Here is a 21,220-nt window from a genome sequence, read left to right as displayed (position 1 = left end):
TGTACAGCTTTGTATACCACGAACAGATGCTTGAAAAAAATTACATGGCATCCGCCCCAGCCGTGGAGTGTCACATTTGATGCTCCTGTTCTGGCACTTCGCCTAAAGCTCTTCCTGATACCCTGGTGCGTTGGCAATTGGGGTAATGGTTCTTGTGGTTAATGTCAGTTATGAATTGTCCAAAAAACACAGCTGACATCTACCCTGGTACTAGTATTGTTGGTACTGATACTAGGTGCCTATCAGACAACCCCATTACTAAACCTGTAAAAAAAAGGAAAAACACACAAAAAATACTTTATTGAAATAATCACTCCCCCACACTTTCCATGGTTCACCACTTCATTAAAAAATTTAAAAAATCCCACTCGGGTCCGGTGGTTTCCACCGAATCCGACCTACTCCACCGAATCCAACGTAGGCTACAAATGGAAACCTGAATACAACATACACATAAACACCGAGAAGTAAAAGAAGACACTTTCCCTCATTCACCATCATATTAGAAATAAAAAAGTTCCCATGCAGGTGGCCTGACGTAGTCCACCGAATCCAACATAGTCCACCAGATCCAACGTATAAAGCCTACGTCAGATTCAGTTGAACCTGTGAGGATTTTTTCCATTTTTTAGTAAAGTGGTTAACCAGGAAAAGTGTTGGGGAGTGTTTATTTCAATATAGTCTTTTTTTTGTGTGTTTTTCCTTTTTTTACTGGGTTAGTAATGGGAGTTTTTGATAAACACCTCTCGATTACTAGAACACTAAAGCTTGATGTCAGCTGTGTTTTTGGACATTTCACAGCTGACATCAACCCTAAGCACCATTAACCCAAATTGCCAAAGCACCAGGGCATCAGGAAGATCCAAAGTGAAGTTCCAGAATTGGAGCATCTAATGTGATGCATCACTTCTGGGGCAGCTGCAGGCTGGTATTTTTAGGCTTAGTTGGGCCCAATAATGATGGACCTTTCCAGCCGGATCATATCTGCTCTCAGCTGTCTGCTTTACCTTTGCTGGTTTATTTATTAGCTTCATACAAAGCTGTTCAATAAACTCAATATGCAAAGCACTAAAGGATGCAATTTTATAATATGTGCACTTTTATAATATGTGCAATTATTTATCTGCTGGAGTCATAAATATAGATCTCCGGCAGAAATCTAATTATATCTGTGTGTGTATTTATGTGTATTTACCGTATATACACATACACATATATTTACATACACATACTCACCTGTATACACATATAAGTGATCTGCACAGAAATGTGGAGTTTCCTCTTCCTCTTGCTGAAATCCCATCATTTTCCTTTATTAAAACCCATGTGTTTTAGGGGGTAAGAACGCTACAAAAGCACAGCCCATCTGCAGAAAATCCGCAATAATTGTTATACCTTCATTATTATAGTGTTTTTTACTGTCCTCCCTCTATCTGAAACTGAACCTGACAAAAACTGAACTCCTCGTGTTCTCTCCCTCCCTAACCTATCTTTGCCTGACATTGCCATCTCCGTGTGTGGTTCCACCATTACTCCCAAGCAACATACCCGCTGCCTTGGGGTCATACTTGATTCCGAGCTTTCCTTCACCCCCCACATCCGATCACTGGCTCGCTCTTCTTATCTGCACCTCAAAAACATTTCTAGAATTCGCCCTTTTCTTACTTTCGACACTGCAAAAACTCTTACTGTTTCACTCATTCATTCTCGTCTGGACTATTGTAACACTCTCCTAAACGGCCTCCCTCTTACCAAACTCTCCTCACTCCAATCTGTCCTGAATGCTGCTGCCAGGATTATATTCCTCACCAACCGTTACACCGATGCCTCTACCTTGTGCCAGTCATTACACTGGTTACCCATCCACTCTAGAATCCAGTTCAAAACTGTTACCCTCATTCACAAAGCACTCCATGGCTCAGCACCACCCTACATCTCTTCTCTGGCCTTAGTCTACCACCCTACCCGTGCCCTCCGCTCCGCTAATGATCTTAGGTTAGCATTCTCCATAATCAGAACCTCCCACTCCAGTCTCCAAGACTTTACACGTGCTGTGCCAACTCTTTGGAATGTACCACCCAGGTTAATACGATTAATCCCCAATCCCCACAGTTTTAAGCGTGCCCTAAAAACTCATTTGTTCAGACTGGCCTACCGCCTCAACGCATTAACCTAACTATCCCTGTGTGGCCCATTCACATATATGTTAAACCAAATTCAGGTTCCATCACATCATGTTCTCATACACTTTATGCAGTTAATAGCCCTCTGTGTCTGTACTGTTACATACTTAGGCTGTTAACTGGTTCATGCAGCTTTACATGAACACCTGAGCCTTACACTATAGCCGGTCCGAACAACTAAAGCAATTATTACCATCCTCCTCTCGTGTCTCCCTTTTTCCTATAGATTGTAAGCTTGCGAGCAGGGTCCTCATTCCTCTTGGTATCTATTTTGAACTGTGATTTTTGTTATGCTGTAATGTCTATTATCTGTACAAATCCCCTTTATAATTTGTATAGCACTGCGGAATATGTTGGCGCTATATAAATAAAATTATTATTATTGTTTTTAAGTCAGTTGGTAAACAAAGAACAAACAGAAAATGTTCCAGCTTCTTGATAAAATATAAAACTTGAATCCAGCATATTAAAATTAGAAAGGACGTACTCCTGGGACAATGCCATAGCACATGTGAAGAGAGCTACGCGTTTCGACCTGACGGTCTTTGTCACAGCAAAGACCGCATCCACACCACGTGTGCTGTGCACCAGTCACAGTCCGTACATTGAGCCGCAGTCTGTGGTCCTGATTCAGCATTCGAAACCCTAATAATAATAATAGTAATAATTTTATTCTGCAGCACTTTACAATTAAGAGGGGACATGTACAGAGAATAAAGGCGATACAAAGTAACACATAATTAAACAGCTGCAGGAGGAACAAGGGTCCTGATCATAACCTTACAGTCTAGAAACCCTTTTCTATTTTACAAAATGGTGCATGTGGTTGATGAGTTTTGAGCAGAGTAAAGTCTTTTTTCCTTCTTCAGCTTTGTTTGTGCTTTTTTCAGTAAAAATTGGCATACATAAAATCACTGTATGGTGGGTGGGGGGACTGGAGTACATTTTATGTTTTTAAAAGTCGCAACTGATGAATTAGGCACAAACGTCTCTAACTCTACCCTTAGTGACAAATTGAAAAAATAGTAACAGCATGTGACCACAAAAATACACCTCATTAAAGGCACAAATGGAATGATGATTGTGGTGCAGAACACAAAAAGCCAACAAAAGTCGTGAGCAAGTACGGCATGGAGCCCTAGGCGTAGCCCCCCAGTTGTGCGCTGATTGAAATGCTAGCTCCAGACCACCGATGTATGCTGCCGTGCAGACAGACCTACGGTTCTTACAAGTAGAACTTCTTTCCCAATTGGAACACGGCATTACCAGAACTCCACCTTGCAGACAGTGTGTGCCAGAACCAAATGTGTCTCCTCTTACTAGGATCCCTGCAGCAAGAATCTCATGTCATTGTCAGAAAGCGGCCTCTCTGCTGGAGCATTAACCGTTTCTCTTACTGCTTGTCCTTGGCATCACTGTCCTCCTTCCATTAAGGTATCACTTAGTAATGGGCAGGTATATTGGAAAGCAAACAGTTAAAGAGCAACTACCCCCCCATCACACACATACTCATAGGATGCAGTAGGCGGTTGCCATGGTTATGGTCACTATGGAAACGGCACTAGGGACCCAGGCCTAGAAAAGGATGCTCAACTTGTAATCTAGAGATAGAAATGGCACCTGAGAGGAGGAGGCAACGGAGAAATGGGTCCCATGGGGAGATATAAGGCCTTTCCTGCATGCCTGTGTGCTGAGGTTTTTCTTTTACATGATATTCACCTAGTAAAAATAAATAAAAGCAGCAATTTATCATGTAAATGGGTTCTCAGGTTTCCTGGAGTTCCTCCAAATAAATCCACGACGAGTATATGTGAGCCTGCATACAAAGCGTGTGCACATTCCCCGGGAGAAGATGTATGCCTTATTTCTGCTCACTCCAGATTTCCATCCTCTGCAGATCGCTTCATTATGTGCTGCATTCAGCGCTTTCTATATCTGCAGCTTCAGCAGATTATGTATCACTGAGGAAATGACCCCCGCGAACAACATCATGGATATCCGCACCCCCGCCTGCTCCTTCTCATTCCGCTCTGTTCTCCCTGCCGGGAGCTGCACCTCACTGTTTAGCGCTGAAAATGATTCTTCTGATCACACCCTATCACACTAGATAGAACATCGCACCTCTTATCCATTTACACTACATTTATTATTATAAGGGAGAAGGGGTTATGTAGGATCCAACATACTAAGTGCAGGCGTTATGTTATGCGCTACATGTTATTGCCATCCCTCCCTAACAATGTTTTTCACCCTTGGAACTAGAACAAGTGTCATATTGTAGGTTAGTGGACTATTCTCTTCAGAGACGTTAAATTATCTGGCAAAAAGATCTAACATCAGATCATTGGTAAGTAGTTACAATGAAAAGATTGTAATTATGGCCGTCTTCATGGTACAGATATAGGCTTCCAGACCGGCTGAGGGTCTCCTGACCTGAGCTAGGAGCCTCATCTATGAATCTTCTAGTATGGGTCAAGAGACCACAATCCATGTACGAACATATGAAGACAGCCTTCTCACTTCTATTGTTGCTTTGTTCATGTAAAAATTTGAAGGAGTACTCTGCAGTACTCTGGGGATCTGGTACATTCAGCATAGTAGGGGAGCAAAACTGCGGCCGGATGGAATTTTCTCTGTCCTCCCAATAAAAAAAGAATCAATAAGCACACACTTGTTGGTCCAGATAATTTACAAAGATATTGCTGTAAAATGACAGCAGAGCCTATTAATATTAACCATCATTAGGGTAAGTTCACACAGGGCATTTTTGCTGCGTTTTTTTTTTCTGCAGCAAAACCTGATCATCTTGGCAGGAAAGAAGCTGCGCCAAAAACCCAGGTTTAGGTTAGTTTTTGTTGCGTTTTTTGCCGCTTTTTTTCATGCGTTTTTTTCTCTTTGTGCATGCCAATAAAGTTGAGTGCCCACAGAGGAAAAAAATAAACAACTTCCTGTAGATAGAATGAATTGATAGAATAGATAAAATGAATAGATAAATTGATAGAATAGATAGATTGATAGAATAGATAGATAGAATAGATAGGATAGAATGAATAGATAGATTGATAGAATAGATACATTCCCTGTGGTAACCTCTTCCCCAGCATTTTCCCACGGTGCAGAGGCTACCTCCGGTCAGGCTGTGAGGCAGCGCAGGCTTGGTGATGTCACCACTCATTACTGAGCCTGCGCCCGCTCCGTCTTATTTATTCCCCAGTAGCTTACAGCTGGGAGCGGTCACATTAGCAGCACTCCCGATTGTAAGCTTTATCTCCCCCAGATACAGCGTGGGGCACTCGTTATATCGGACTACGGCGGATCAGGGAGTATACTTTTGCTTTTTTTTTTTTTTATTACAGAAGATCGAGGGCTTCTCTTTGGAATTGCAGATAATAAAAAGATGATCAAAACTGTGTGGTGTTCTATTTCATTAAAAGACTTTCTGCATGTGTGTGTGTTTATTTAACCCTTTAATTACTATAGGATCAGTAATGGATAGGTGTCTTATTGACACCTCTCTATTACTAAGGCGGCTTAATGTCCCCTTACAATAGCAAGATAACATTAACCCCTTATTACCCGCTTCCCACCACTACAGGGCAAGTGGGAAGAGTTGGGCAAAGCGCCAGAATTGGCGTATCTAATAGATGCGCCTTTTCTGGGCAGCTGCGGGCTGCTATTTTTAGGGTGGGGGGTCTATATCAATGGCCCCTTACCAGCCTGAGAATACCAGCCCCCAGTTGTGAGCTTTAGCAAGGCTGGTTGTCAAAAATGGGGGGGGGGGACCCCATGCCGTTTTTTTTTTAAATTATGTATTTAAATTTAAAAAAAAAGCGTGAGGACCCCTCTATTTTTGATAACTAGCCTTGCTGACAGCTGGGGGTGTAGCCCCCAGCTATGAGTTTTGTCTGGCTGGTTATCAAAATTAGGGAGGAACCCACGCCGTTTTTTTTTTTTTTTATTTATAGTGCAGGAGCGGCAGATGAAAACTCCCGCCGCTCCTCCTCTCACTGTAATCAGTGGCTGTAGGTGTCAGATGATGGGATCAGTAGTCCCATCAGTTGACACCAGTGATCGGAGGTGAGTTTACACCTGTGATCACAGCTGAGCAGTCCCCGCTGTCTTCTGACGCAGCTCTCTGACTGGCGGGGTTATCTACCCTGGAGAACATTTTTTTCTTTTTCTGCTTCAAGAAACATCCAGGACCAGGGCTGCATGGATTTCCTCCCCCATCCAGTGCCAGACACATGGTGAGCTGACTATTTCTCCCTCTTTACACATATTTTTGGAGGAGTTTTACTTTTCCCTAAGCGTTTCCTGAAGTGTTTTAGATTTTATGAAGTTTTTTTTTCAGGTTTTTAATTTGTCAGTGTCTAGTTTTTAGTGGACTCTATCAAGACACACTTCAATGCGCTTTGCTTTTTTCACCAGATGGTTTTCAAAACCTGAAGTAGACAAATGACTCAAAGTCTACATGTTAACTACTAAGTTGATTAACATTGAAATGAATTACAAGAGTCTTTCAAGGGGTTTTTTTTAGGTAATTTTTGTGATTTTTTCTGACCAGATTCCCTCCACAAAACAAATAAGTCTGTCAAAAAAGTACGGTAATTCATTTTGAATACTCTAACTATTGTATTCAATAGAAAAATGTACTTTACTGTTCATATTTTATTTCCAATGATGTTTAGGAAACATCGCGATTGGCAGTGAGACTCGGCCCACACGAACACTTACAAGTCTATGGGTGCGTGTGAAACATTGTACTGCATTTGGATCTCATCCCAGTGCAGTCCGATTTATGCCGATTCGAGACAGGCAATGGAGGAGATGGAGCAATTACGGTACTTTCTTTAATAACTGTAGCTTCTGTAACTGTAATTAGTCTATGATGATGGAACTTCAGCACAAGTGTAGCATCATGCTTTTTAGAGAAGCCACTCTTGAGTTTTTGCCCTGGCAGCCGCCTGCCTAGGTTCCAGACACTCCGCTAATTACATTTGTTGTACTCTGCCGTTCCTATATGGCACCCGCTGTTGATGGGATTACATTTCTGTCTTGCCATGTGAGAATTAATCTGCTTAACACCTTCATTGCTAGGATGCTTGGGAATAGATCCTGTCTTGGGATGTTGCTGAACTTTGCTAAAAATATAGAAGATATAAAATGTGAGTGTGGATTTCTGCCTCCCATATGTTTGCAGTTGCAGAGGCCAATTGTTTTTTTTAAAGATTGCTGAAGAATGAATCTGGAATTCATTAAACACCAGGAAGTCATGAAGATCCTAAGGACCTTTCTAGTAAACCTTCCATACCTGTATTAACTTTTTTGTTTTTGGAATTTCCTGTGTATTATACTTTGTATTTCTTTTTAGCATGTCCTGTTTTTTTAGCATAGGTCAAATCATTTTTTTTAATAACCTCTTGAAAAATTGATCTATTGCATTTCAAGTTTTATAATAGTGTTGATGTGACGCCCCAGGGTCCTGGTTGTCACAGTGGCATTGCTTTCCTCACGGGGAGAGTGATGTCACACTTGGAAGGGATGGAGGATTCCTTTTAACAAGTAATTAGCACATACAACACCGTTCTGACTCCAGGCCAGAAGGGGGAGCTCTACACCCAACTTCAGGGGAGCTGATCTCTTTGGTCGGGAGGAGGAGTTAGTTGCTAGACAGTTAGGAAGATTTAGACAGTTGGTGCCAGACAACAGACTGGAGCAGTCTGAGGCAGAAAGACGGGTGAAGGGCCTTACAGCCTTAAGTGCTGTAGCTCCTAGATAGCGAGATACAGAAGGAAGAACAGCCTTTAGCTAACATGGCAGAGAGCGAAGCACAGGAGTGTGATAACAAGGGAGAATAGCTGCGAGAGGGCTTCCTCCCTGATTGAGCGCAGATACTGGTAACCGGAAGACCGAGGCTTTTGTGGGACTCTAAGACACATAGCAGAAATCATCAGGACAGTTAGATTATACATCACCTGTTCGCCCTATCACCCAGGAGACAGTGACACATAGAGTCCAGGTCATGATAGAGACCCTGTAAAAAGGCTTGAGTCACCTGTCATACAGGTTTGTGTCCCACTTCACTAAAGGACAGAGATAACTGAGAGGACCTTGCTGAGAAACCATAAGTAGTAAGGGACTACAACAACACAGTGCTAGAAGGAAGGCTCTTAACTCCACCTGATAAGGCTGGACTCTGAACTCGCTTCCAAGCCAGTCGGACCCTGCCTGTACCTGTGATCTGGTGCCCTGGAACGTGGCTGCCTGCTACCATCAGTAAGCCAGTTAAAAAGACTGCACAACTGTGTCCTTTGTTCTTCATTGCACCACTCGCCATCCTCCATCTATTCATCGGGAGCCCCGGGGACCTACTTCATCTGTGGGAAGCTATACCATCTGACTGCCATAACATCACCCCAGAGGACCCCTTTAATCATCGTTGGTCATCCCTGACCAAATACCACAGGTGGCATCACAAACATTTATTATTTTACAAATCTCTTTAAAGACTGTCCCTTTAACATGGGCGCCCAGGGCCACGGACCGGGTCACCGCCGCCATGACATGTCCCTTTAAGTACCGGACCCGGTACCGAGTACCCCACTGCTCTGGCAGGCGACTCATTTTGGCGTCACGAACAGGATGGACTGACCCTTTGAAGTGGGTCTTGTGCACCTAAGCGACTGTACTTAAAAGAGAGACTTTAATAAGTTGTATGCCAGAGACTTTAATGGGTTTCTAAAACATCGCCATCAAAACATCGCCATAACTGCGTCACACCATAACTTCGTAACACGGTGCGCGCACTTTGTTTTCAAAATAACTGCCAACAGCCACCAGAAAGAGCGCCGCGAGGAGCGCAGGAAAAGAGGGGTGTGCCATTGTGGGCGGAACCTGAAGTGAGAGCTGCAAGTGAGGACGCCGTGCAGGAGAACCACAAGTGAAGATGCTGCAAAGCCCTGGATAGGGGACCGGAAAGAGTAACTAACCGCACACAGGAGGAACTACCGCAGACTCCAGAAGAGAGACGTCAGCCAAACTGAAGGTTAGCACAGGGGAATGGAAATGTCGGACCTGGGAGGAGAACTAGCGACGGTCGCCGCCGCATGTCCCATGATGCCCCCAGGCACAGCAGTGGTTGCAGCCGCAGGTCCCATAATGCCATCAGTGCCTGCAGCTCCTGCAAATAGGCCAGACCCCACCGCAGTAACAGCTCCAATAATGCCGCTATCCATGCCTTATATTCCTGCAGCGGCCTGGTTAAACCAATATTCCGGAGGGTCCCATACATTAAGTGACTTCAAAGAAAGACTCTGCAGCCTATTTGAGGTCTATACCCTAACCGAGCATCAAAATGTTAGCATATTAACCGGCCAACTGATTGGCGCGGCCCTAAGAGAGGTAAAATCCTGGCCAGATATAGAAATGTATATGTACAGTGGTGTCCATATAGGCATTCTCCTACTGGGTATTGACCCACTCTCTTTGGCGCAGTTGTAAGCCCTATTACCTTCACTTTTCTCTCGGCTGCTTTTAAGTTCATATTTTGTTGCAGGTCAGGGTGATCCCACTTTTTTGTCCGTGGTGCCCCCTCTACATACATATATGACCGTAGCCAAGGCACACTTGTTTTTGTACTGCTCACCTGGTTGCCACCACACACACTTGACACCATCTTAACCAAATAAGTTTATCTTGGTCTCGTCAGACCACAGGACATGGTTCCAGTAATCCATGCCCCTACTCTGCTTGTCTTCAGAAAACTGTTTGTGAGCTTTCTTGTGCATCATCTTTAGAAGAGGCTTCCTTCTGGGATGACAGCCATGTAGACCAATTTGATGCAATTAGATAGGACTGCTCTGATATGGGTATACCTTGACGTTTGGTAGAGTGGCTTAATATACATTTTTTGCAAAAAACGTATCAACCAAATACCCTGTTTTTTCCATCTTTTTACCAGCACTTGCTGTCCACTGTGATTTTTTTGCAACAAAGTGTTTTTGGTTTTACTGTGCTTTTTTGTGTTTTCAATTTGATGCAATGTGCGGTGTATGGTCTGAACACTTACAGGCTGAACCCCCACCCCATTAACCTCTGCAGCACTCGTACGTCTATTCTGAAAAGACAACCTCTGGGTATGACGCTGAGCAAGTGCACTCAACCTCTTTGGTCGACGATGTTAAGGCCAGTTCTGAGTGGAACCTGCCTTATTATTCCGCTGTATGGTCATGCCAACTGTGCTGCTGCTCAGTGTCAGGGTCTTGGCAATCTCCTTATAGCCTAGGCCATTTTTATGTAAAGCGACAATTCCTTTTTTTTCACATACTCAAGAGTTCTTTGCAATGAGGTGCCATGTTGAACTTCCAGTATGAGGTTGTGTGAAGCAATAACATCAAATTTAACACACCTGCTCCCCATCCACACCTGAGACATTGTAACACTAATGAGTGGCATGACACCGGACAGGGAAAATGGTTAATTGGGCAGAATTTGGCCATTTTCACTTAGGGGTGTACTCACTTTTGTTGTCAGCAGTTTAGACATTAATGGCTGTGTATTGAGTTATTTAGGGAGCACACCAAACTTACAATGTTATACAAGTTGTTCACTGATTAATTAACATTGTATCAAAGTGTCAAAATCTACACCTGTAACTGCTGTGCCATCTAGTGATCCGCTAGACAGCACCTGATCTGCTGTGGGGTAGTGCCGAGAATAGGAATCCTGCAAGCATGCTGGCCAGTCGGTAAGGTAAATATGCTTTTTTTAAAAAAAAAAAAAATCTAAACTGCTCTAAAACTGTTTAAGGCTGGACAACCCCCTTTTGTAGACATTACACAAATTAATTTCTCTGGTATTACAGTATTTAAATCAGTTTTCTGTGACTATTCTATTTTTTCCTATTGGACTATGAACTGATGTTGCTAACTACCTGCTTGTTCCGCAATCAGAGACTGCTCAGGCCGGCAGTTCTGCTGCACGTCAGCGGAGCAGCTCTTCCTTCTCCGGTGCGTCACTGATGACATCATGCTGATGGACAGCAGACTCCCTGGGGTGATGGCTATCAGTTAGCATGACATCAGCTGTCTCACCCCGTCACAGAAAGGAAGCAGCAGTTGCAGAATCGCAGACAGGACTGGTCTGTAATCGCTCTGAGCTGGCAGAGATCGGTGGCGGGCACGACAGGCAACTACCTGTCTGTAAATTCTTAGACCATTAAGAGAAAAATTGAATAACCTCTTTTAAAGACGATCCTGTCACCAGATGACAGCACAAGCTGCATATATATCGTCTCTGTTTTGTATAAAGCTGTATAATAGATCTGCCACAGAGGTGCATAAAGGCCTCTATTGTACCTCTATATCCATTTAATAAAAACTTCTTTATTGAATTCCATATGAATCAACTAAAACAATGTATTCAAGAAAATAACATTTATGATAAGGTAAAAACTAAAGTAAATATTGATGTACAGGTAAAAGACCATTTGTTGCTTGCATACAGATTTGATCAGTAGTAACGTTTTTTCGGTGGTCTTATGTGAAGGGAAATAGTCCGGAATAGCTTAGAATACAGTGCGGGCTTATTTGCCACAGGATTAGTTCTGGATGCTGTACACATAAGAGAGGGCTTGTTATTTACTTCGGAATCTATGCAGAGTCACAGCTCGGTCTTTAATATTCTGTGTATTAAGTGAGGTAAAGGTAGCTGTAACTGTTCGCTAACACATTTCATTATGACAGAGAACATTTAAAGGGGTTTTTCAACTTTGGCTCAAAGAGTAGTTGGCAGATAGTCACAGTTCCAGCCTCAAAAACCTGGTGATCTACTTTTATTCCTAGGGGAAATGTTTTATTACATGCCAGCCTTTCATGTGATCATGTAATACATGTACAGACATTTTTGGTTGTAAGGAGGGCTTCTCCTGTATGACATACCTATACCCCAGAATAGCACACAAAGATGGTGACTGTAAATTCTTTTGCAAGTAATGTGAGCTAGTGTCATGATCATATAGCCCCCATACATAGTCATTAGTTTCGGCTGAGCGCTGGTTTGGGTGCTCATTTGGCCAGCAACTATCTCACCCAACTCAAGCCCTCTTCCCAGCATTCACGTATTCTCTGTGAGAGAGACATGCTTTTAATTTCCGCTGGAAACCGAGCTGCGCTATTGACTAGTTACAGGCCGGTAGAATTAACTCCAAATTTCTTGCTCCAAATCTGCAAGTAAAAAATAAGCAATGTGTGGGGAGGTCAGTGGAAAATCTAAAACGTGCCACCCCTGCCTTCCTATCGGTAAAACCAGGAGAGGTATGGCTTTGATTCTTCAGGGCACTGTTCATGCCACTGGGTGGCCATCTTGTAAGCAGAAGGGGTGAAACACCACTGGAGGTGTAGCGGGAGGTGAATGGAGTGACTAATCATGAGAAATGTACAGTCGATGTTCAGTCCCAGAGTGGAGGGTGTCTTTGAACAAAATAAAGTGAGAGAACACACTGAGGAGGAAACAGTGAGAGATGTTTTGAGATTTCTGTATGTCGAAAATGATGTTGCGATCATCAAACTGGGTTAGTAGACTAGATATCACACTGTTCTAAGACTAACATCTAAAGCCGCAGGCATGTAGTATTAACATGGAAATGATCTTACACTATCATTAGCATAATTATCTGTACATATCCAAATTCTTCCACTGCTTTACATTAGTAATATTCCGCATGATGCACTTTACACGGCTCTGGATGTCAGTGAATGGAGTAAGCTCTTTAGTAATATTAGCGCCCTTATCTAATGACTGTGTGTTACAGGGAGCTAGGTGCTGGAATCCTATTCATTCATGAGAATTGATCAGAAATGGGTAGCCTGTGTTTGACTTGCAAATGTAGTTTTAAATCGTTACGTGAATTCTCATTAAAGGGGAGATTTTTCACTAATACCCCCAAAACAGGGTACCAATAGATAAACATAAACCTGCTCATACAAATCCAAGATACAGCTGGCAAGATTTCAATTAACAAGATATATACAGGGGTCAGAAGGATTTAATGGCAATGTCTGGAAACATTTCAGGTGAAATTCAAAATAGGAAACAAAATATAGTGGCATGTAAAAGTTTGGACACCCCTGGTCCAAATGACTGTTACTGTGAACAGTTAGCAAGCTAACGATGAAATAATCTCAAAAAGGTCTAAAGTTAAAGATTACACATTTCCTTTGTATTTTAGCCAAAAAAAAAAAAAAAAGTATTTTTCGGACTATAAGAAACAAACAGGCTCTCCATGCAGGTGTCGTGCCTGTCACACAGCCATGACACATGCAACTGCAGAGCCGAATAGCTGATTATCGGGAGCAATCCAGGTATCCGGTTCCCGAGGCAGCTATTTGAGAAGCGCTATAGCTATTCGGATAAGGAGTTATCCAAAGCTATTCACTCATCCCTAATAATGATCCTAAACACATGGCACTATCCACAATAGACTACCTCAAAAGGCGCGAGCTGAAGGTGTTGCAATGGCCCTCACAGTCCCCTGATCTGAACATCATAGAAAATCTGTGGCTAGACCTCAAAATAGGAGTATATGCAAGACGACCCAGGAATCCCACAGAACTAGAAGAATTTTCCATGGAAGAATGGATGAAAACCCCTCAAACAAGAATTGAAAGACTCTTAGCTGGCGGCAAAAAGCATTTACAAGCTGTGACACTTTCAAACGGGATGCTACTAGGTACTAACCATGCAGGGTGCCCAAACTTTAAGTGTTTCTGAGCAGCAGTATATAATCAGAGGTGATCACCGCAGATGGAGCATGGCCGGCTGACATAGACCCATACTGCAATTGATGGGGCTTGTTCCAATAAGACAGGGAGAGAGAGATATCGGCCCAACAGCTATTGGCAGAAGGTCATGTTCTATTATAATGGAAGACATAGCAATGATTGATTATTGGTTTGTGTGAACTTAGGATTTAACCAAATATATGCAGCATTCCCTGGACAACCTAATGACTAATCACATCGTGTTCACCACTAGAACCAGTAACAACACTTAAATAAGGGATGGAGAACAAGGAAGGTAATGTGGTGTGAATTAATTAGAATATCATTTTTATTTGTATATTAAAGTACTATGTTTTATACCTCGCTTGATACACTGCTACAAACACGCTGAATATAACAGCCCTAATAAGACTGCCTTAACTAATGAGATCTATTACTACAAAAAGATTATTTCTTTTCTAGAACACCATTTACTACAATTTTAAATAAAACATATAATAATCTCTATCCCCCATCATTTATTCTTAAAGAGTGTATATGTCCTGTACTTACAGAATACCATAACATTGTTCTATTGGCAATAAGAGGAAATGCAATATATGGTAACTGGCAATGGGGACATCAGCCATTTCCATAATAGCAGAAATAATTAGAGGTTGACATAAATCCTGTGAATAACCACGCTGCTACCTTCCCGCCTGGGTAAGGTGGCATGATTTCCTATTATGAAAGGCACAGCTTTTTATGCATATTTTAATATATTAATAAAAGTTACATTTCAATTAATTCACATCACTTTACCTTCCTAATTCCAAATCCTAATTAAAGTGTTGAACTTAAGAGTGTAAACTTACTGTAGTTTAATTTTTTGGTTACTTTCTATTAAGGTCTATGGAACTTTTATCGTCTGGGAATTAAAATAATTCAAAGATTTCTACAGTGATATTTGTAGTTCAAAAATGCACAGTAACTTGTTTCCAGCTGGACTATGTGGTATTAGACATCACTTCTGTACTATAAGTTGAGTGTCACAGAAGTCCAAAAAGTGGCTGGACAACGTTGGCAATGTAAAATTCTTTGATACCCATCGATGTAATACTATTTCTCTGCCCTTTGTAGGCCCAGCGATGGCGCAAGGAATTTGAGGATGAAAAACCATTTGATCTGGAAAGTTCTGGAGATGATGATTTCCTTGATGAGGATGACACAGATGATGTTTATTCTGGATCAGGATCTGGTGGTAAATATTGAGGCTATACAATTATACATACATTCTAATACTCCTTAGTTTGCTATACATGTCTATACTGAAAGCACAGTGGGCCCTTCCTCATATAATAATCTGTATTTGGTGTTATGTATAAATGTTGTAATCATGTTACTTAGGGAAGCATCTCAGAGTCCCCATTTATCTTGTAACACTTATCTTGTACATACCCTTTTCACAAAATTAGAATATCATCAAAAAGTTGATCGATTTGAAGTGTTTATTTCTGTTAATGTTGATGATTATGGCTTACAGCAATGAAAACCCAAAAGTCATTATCTCAGTAAATTCGATTACTTTATTACACCAGCTTGAAAAATGATTTTAAAATCGTAAATGTTGGCCTACTGAAATGTATGTTCAGTAAATGCACTCAATACTTGGTCGGGGCTCCTTTTGCATCAATTACTGCATCAATGCGGCGTGGCATAGAGGCGATCAGCCTGTGGCACTGCTGAGGTGTTATAGCTCGTCTGCATTGTTGGGTCTGCTGTTTCTCATCTTCCTCTTGAAGTTTGCTGGCCAATCAAGCACAGTGATACTGTTGTTTTTAAACCTGGTATTGGTACTTTTGGCAGTGTGGACAGGTGCCAAGTCTTGCTGGAGAATGAAATTTCCTTCTCCAAAAAGCTTGCCGGCAGAGGAAAGCGTAAAGTGTTCTAAAATTTCCTGGTAGATGGCTGTGCTGACTTTGGTCTTGATAAAACACAGTGGACCTACACCAGCAGATGACATGGCTCCCCAAACCATCACTGATTGTGGAAACTTCACACCAGACCTCAAGCAGCTTGGATTGTGGCCTCTCCACTCTTCCTCCCGACTCTGGGACCTTGATTTCCAAATGAAATGCAAAATTTGCTTTCATCTGAAAACAACACCTTAGACCACTGAGCAACAGTCCAGTTCTTTTTCTCCTTGGCCCAGGTAAGATCCTTCTGGCATTGTCTATTGGTCATGAGTGGCTTGACACAAGGAATGTAACACTTGTAGCCCATGTCCTGGATGCGTCTGTGTGTGGTGGCTCTTGAAGCAATGACTCCAGCAGCAGTCCGCTCCTTGTGAATCTGCTCCAAATTTTTGAATGGCCTTTTCTTAACAATCATTTCAAGGCTGCAGTTATCCCGGTTGCTTGTGCTCCTTTTTCTACCACAGTTTTTCCTTCCACTCAACTTTCCATTGATATGCTTGGATACATCACTCTGTGAACAGCCAGCTTCTTTAGCAATGACCTTTTGTGGCTTACCCTCCTTGTGGAGTGTGTAAATGACTGCCTTCTGGACATCTGTCAAGTCAGCAGTCTTCCCCATGATTGTGGAGCCTACTGAAACAGACTAAGGGACCTTTTTAAACACTTAGGAAGCCTTTGCAGGTGTTTGTTGTTAATTATTCTAATTTACTGAGATAATGACTTTTGGGTTTTCATTGGCTGTAAGCCATAATCATCAACATTAACAGAAATAAACATTGAAATAGATCACTCTGTTTGCAATGACTATATAATATATGAGCTTCACTTTTTGTATTGAAGAACTGAAATAAATTAAATTTTTGATGATATCCTAATTTTGCGAGAAGCACCTGTATCATGCCCCTCAAGGAAATGTCACTTTGGGATTTCTTTTTACATTAATTTTTGTCTCAAAATCTTTTTTGCAATTGGGTTTCATTAATAATGTAGCCCTTTGCCCTCTACATCTGCTATTGCAGTCTGCAGAATAACTTTTCTAAGAATTCGTCTGTCAGCCTGAGTTTCTGAGTTTATAATTCATGACTTGTATAAGTTGATTTATGAAAACAAAGTTCAGCTCAACTTTCATGCAGCCCTAAATCTGCGTGAGCTCAGGAGAGGGAAGATAACAGTTACGAACTCAAAGCTCAGTTACTCATTCTGCATCCAGCAATAGACAGTGCAGAGGCTATAATGGGAAAACTTAAACTTTTTAATGAAACCTAAATGCACTAATTTAACCCCTTAACCACTGATATGCTTTTTAACGGCAGTCGTTAAGAGGCTTTATTCCGGGTGGCGCTATACTCTTATTCCTCAGCACCGTTAAAAAGTGGCACTGAGGAAGAAGAGTATAGCGCTACCCGGCGGCGGCAATTCCCACAGGTGTCAGCTGTACATGACGGCTGACACCCTGCAGTATCGGCCCCAGCTGGTTTTGAAGCCGATTGGGGACGATTAACCCGTTAAATATTGCAGTCAATCAAGACAGCAATATTTAAGTGATTGCAAGGGGGCTCAAGACTCCATTAGTAACCATTAGACCCCTGCAATGAGAATCGCGGGTCCTGATGGTTACCATGGTACCCTAAGGTCATGTGATGACCCCAGGGTACGGTGGCCTGTTAGCTGGGTCTCACAGGCACATTCAGTGACTCACTGTTTGCTCCTATGCACAAATCACAAAAATGTGTTTTGCTACTCAAAACGCAGCGTTTGTAATAAGACAAAAATAAACAAAAAAGTACACATAATTGGTATCACCGCTCTGTTATAAACTTCTGTGAAGCACCTAGGGATTCAAGGTGCTCACCACACATCGATACATTCCTTTAGGGGTCTCGTTTCCAAACTGGGGTCACTTCTGGGGGGTTTCCATTGTTTAGGCATACTCAGGAGTACTCAGGAGAAATTGCACAACACATTTTCGGATTCATTGTATTCTGTTACCATTGTGAAAATAAAAAAAATTAGGGCTAAAGTAAAATTTTTGTGAATGTAAAATGTTCATTTTTTCCTTCCACATTGCTTTAGTTCCAGTGAACCACGTAAAGGGCTAACACATTTCTTGAATGGGGTTTTGAGCACCTTGGGGGGTGAAGTTTTTAGAATGGTGTCACTTTTAGGTATTTTCTGTCATATAGGCCCTTCAAAGTCACTTTGAATGTGAGGTGGTCCCTAAAAAAATGGTATTGTAAGTTTTGTTTGAAAAATGAGAAATCGCTGGTCCCTTATAACTTCCTATCAAAAAAATGATGCTTCAAAAGTGATGCAGATGTAAAGCAGACATGTGGGAAATGTGATTTATTAACTATTTTATGTGACACCACTCTCTGATTTAAGAGTATAAGAATTAAGTTTGAAAATTGCAAAATTTTCAAAATTTTTGCCAAATTTCCTATATTTACACAAATAAATGCAAGTCATATCGAACAAATTTTACCACTCTCTTGAAGTACAATATGTCACGAAAAATCGTTCTCAGAATCAGTGGGATCCGTTGAAGCGTCCCAGAGCTATAACGACATAAAGTGACAGTGGTCAGATTTAAAGAATTTGTCATTAAGGTCAAAATTGACTCGGTCACTAAGGAGTTAAGCAAATGTCTATATTTTTATCACTCTCTAGCTGTACCCAGAATAGCCCCAAAATTTCATGAAACACCCCAAAATTGGGATCTAAAATTAAGAGTCATCAACTCAGTGTTTGACAATAAAGCCGGGGGTCACACTGCCGTAGAATATGGCCAAGTGCTGTGCTAGAAAACATCTCATAGCTCTCGGACCAGTGATAATCTATGGGGCAGCTCCCATCAGCGTTTTTTTTTTCTCGGGGGTATTCTACATGTGTGTAAATTCGCAGCATGCTACGACTGTACACGTATATCGGCTGAGACTCGCCAATGCAAGTCTATGGGTGCGAGAAAAACTCTAGACACCACACGGACCATTTGTCTAGCTTGCGACAAATTTGCACACATTTTCCTGATTCATTAAATTCAATGGGGAAAAGCAGTGAGAAATGTAAAGCCATACGGATGTCATACGGAAACATGGGGGGGAGAAAATCGCATCATCGCATTGCAAACACATCACACATGGATGACCATACGGAGAACACTCGTGCGACTCTCGACAGGGAGACTCGGACCGATTTTCCATATGTTTAGTCTGATTCCGGCCTAAGGCTCAGTTCCCCATTCCATTTATCATTTCTTTTTATCTGGTCTGTTTAGAACAGACAAGCAGAATACAAATATTCCTATTTGAAATGGAAGCAGAGGCGGACCGTTGACTTACTTGAGGTCCATCTGGTTCCCATTTGGTGTCCGTTTTTTACGACGGAGTAAAAAACTCCAGCACATCAAACTTTTTCTTCCATTGTAAACATTAACCACAATCGGAAACCAGACAGACCCATATGAATGGCTAGGGCTCCCTCTGCCTCCATTTGAAACCGGAATGCAGTGGATTCTAATTCCTTCTGTCTATTCCATTTGTCTATTGAAAAGATAAACAGACGTGAACAGGGCTTCACCTGACAAGTGCAAAAGGAATGCCGCGGAGCCAATTCCTTCCAATACAAAGTGTGCTTCCTCACAGATGCCCCAAACCTGCAACCTATGTAACCTGCCCCTGGGCCATCGGTCAGTGCCCTGTGTGCATTAACCCTTTGCACTCCTCTCTGATCAGTAAGCCTAGCAGTATTGCCATAAGCCAGACACCTGAAATGCAGTTTCCTCTCACAAAGTAGATCCAAGTCATAGAGTAGTAGATTATGAAGACAATTACCGTAATCTCACCATTACCACATATTTTCGTTGTAGAATGAAGATTCAGTCTTCTGCCTCTGCCTATTTGGAATTCTTTATTTTCTTGGTTCTGCTGACTTCGCGGCGTTTACATGACAATACAGATAAGCGGAGCATGGATCCCGAAATAATAGTATGCAGACATTCGCGGTGTATTTTATCCTCTTCTGTGCTCATTATAAGCAAATTGTCTGGGAGCTATGGAGAGGCAGAGCAGAGGGCTCAGTACATAGGGAGTACGGAGAATCCATGTGCAATAGCTTTTTATGAAATGGTCATTCGTAATCTATGTTTTATGTGTTCAATACTTCACATGGCAACAATTCTAAATGTAAAATTGACCTTGGGATCCCCCTTTAGGAGCCAGAATGTAGTGCCACTCTGAGTAAGCCGCTCCTGTTTTGATTCATTTGACTGGACTGAAATGTAATACTGCAGTCATGGCCAAAAGTTTTGAGACTGACACTGCTGTTTAGGTGTTTTTCAATCTTGTAATCAAATCTTTCTATGGTTACTGAACTATAATTCTAAACATTTTATAAGTTTTTACACTATTATTGACAATACATTAAGTTTTATTAGGCTCAATATTTTCAGTGTTGACTCTTATTTTTCAAGAATTCAGCCCTTCGCTCTTGCATTCTAGATATCAGCTTGTGAGCCAAATCCTGACTCATGGTAACCCAGTCTGATCAGTGGTTGCAGATTATCACAATTTCAATGTCTGTGTTTGTTTGTCCACTTGTTTTAGGAGGAATGACCACAAGATCTCAACGGGACTGAGATCTAGGGAGTTTCCTGGCCATGGACCCAAAATGTAAAAACAGACACATGCAAGCTTATATTATCTCATGTGATTCACCACTTCTGGGACGGCTGCGGGCTGGTACTTTTAGACTGGGAAGGGCCCAATATCCATGAAACCTCCCAGCCTGAAAATACCAGGCCACAGGCGTTCCAGAAGTAGCACATCACATTAGATGCGCCAATTCTGGTGCTTCGCATTCGCTCTTCCTGATTGCCCTATTGGAAGATCAAGAGAAAAACCCATATTACTGTTGGGCCCTGGCTCTGTTGCTGTTATTGCTTGTGCAGCATTATTTGTACACAAAAGTTAAAAGAAAACCTTACCAGCAATCTGTTCAATTAAGTCAAAGGTCTGCATGTACAAAAATACCAAAAGTAGCTTACTTTTATCCAATATCTACATTTAAACTGGGGGCATTTACACTGCAAGATAATTGTGAAAGAGCATAGTTAAAGGGAATCTGTCACCCCATTTTTGGCCTATAAGCTGCGGCCACCGGCATCAGGGGCTTATCTACAGCATTCTGTACAGCCGCTGATGTATCGTAAGATGAGAAAAAGAGGTTAGATTATACTCATCCAGGGGCGGTTCCGCTGCCGTCCGGGTCCGATGGGCATCACAGGTCCTGGTCCGGCGCCTCCTAT

The 21,220-nt window shown here is 41.9% G+C and overlaps 1 protein-coding gene across 1 annotated transcript in view; it reads left to right on the top strand.

Annotated features, from left to right (window-relative positions):
- SDC3 (syndecan 3) overlaps positions 1 to 21,220 on the top strand; it is a 154,517-nt gene that overhangs the window by 108,185 nt on the left and 25,112 nt on the right. The window contains exon 2 of the mRNA XM_069756801.1: positions 15,083 to 15,203. Within this exon, the coding sequence (XP_069612902.1) occupies positions 15,083 to 15,203 (121 nt within the window). The remainder of the gene's footprint in view (positions 1 to 15,082; positions 15,204 to 21,220) is intronic.

This window comes from Ranitomeya imitator, chromosome 3 (assembly GCF_032444005.1).
Source record: "Ranitomeya imitator isolate aRanImi1 chromosome 3, aRanImi1.pri, whole genome shotgun sequence".
Lineage (NCBI taxonomy): Eukaryota > Metazoa > Chordata > Amphibia > Anura > Dendrobatidae > Ranitomeya > Ranitomeya imitator.
This window is presented reverse-complemented; position numbering and strand designations above follow the sequence as displayed.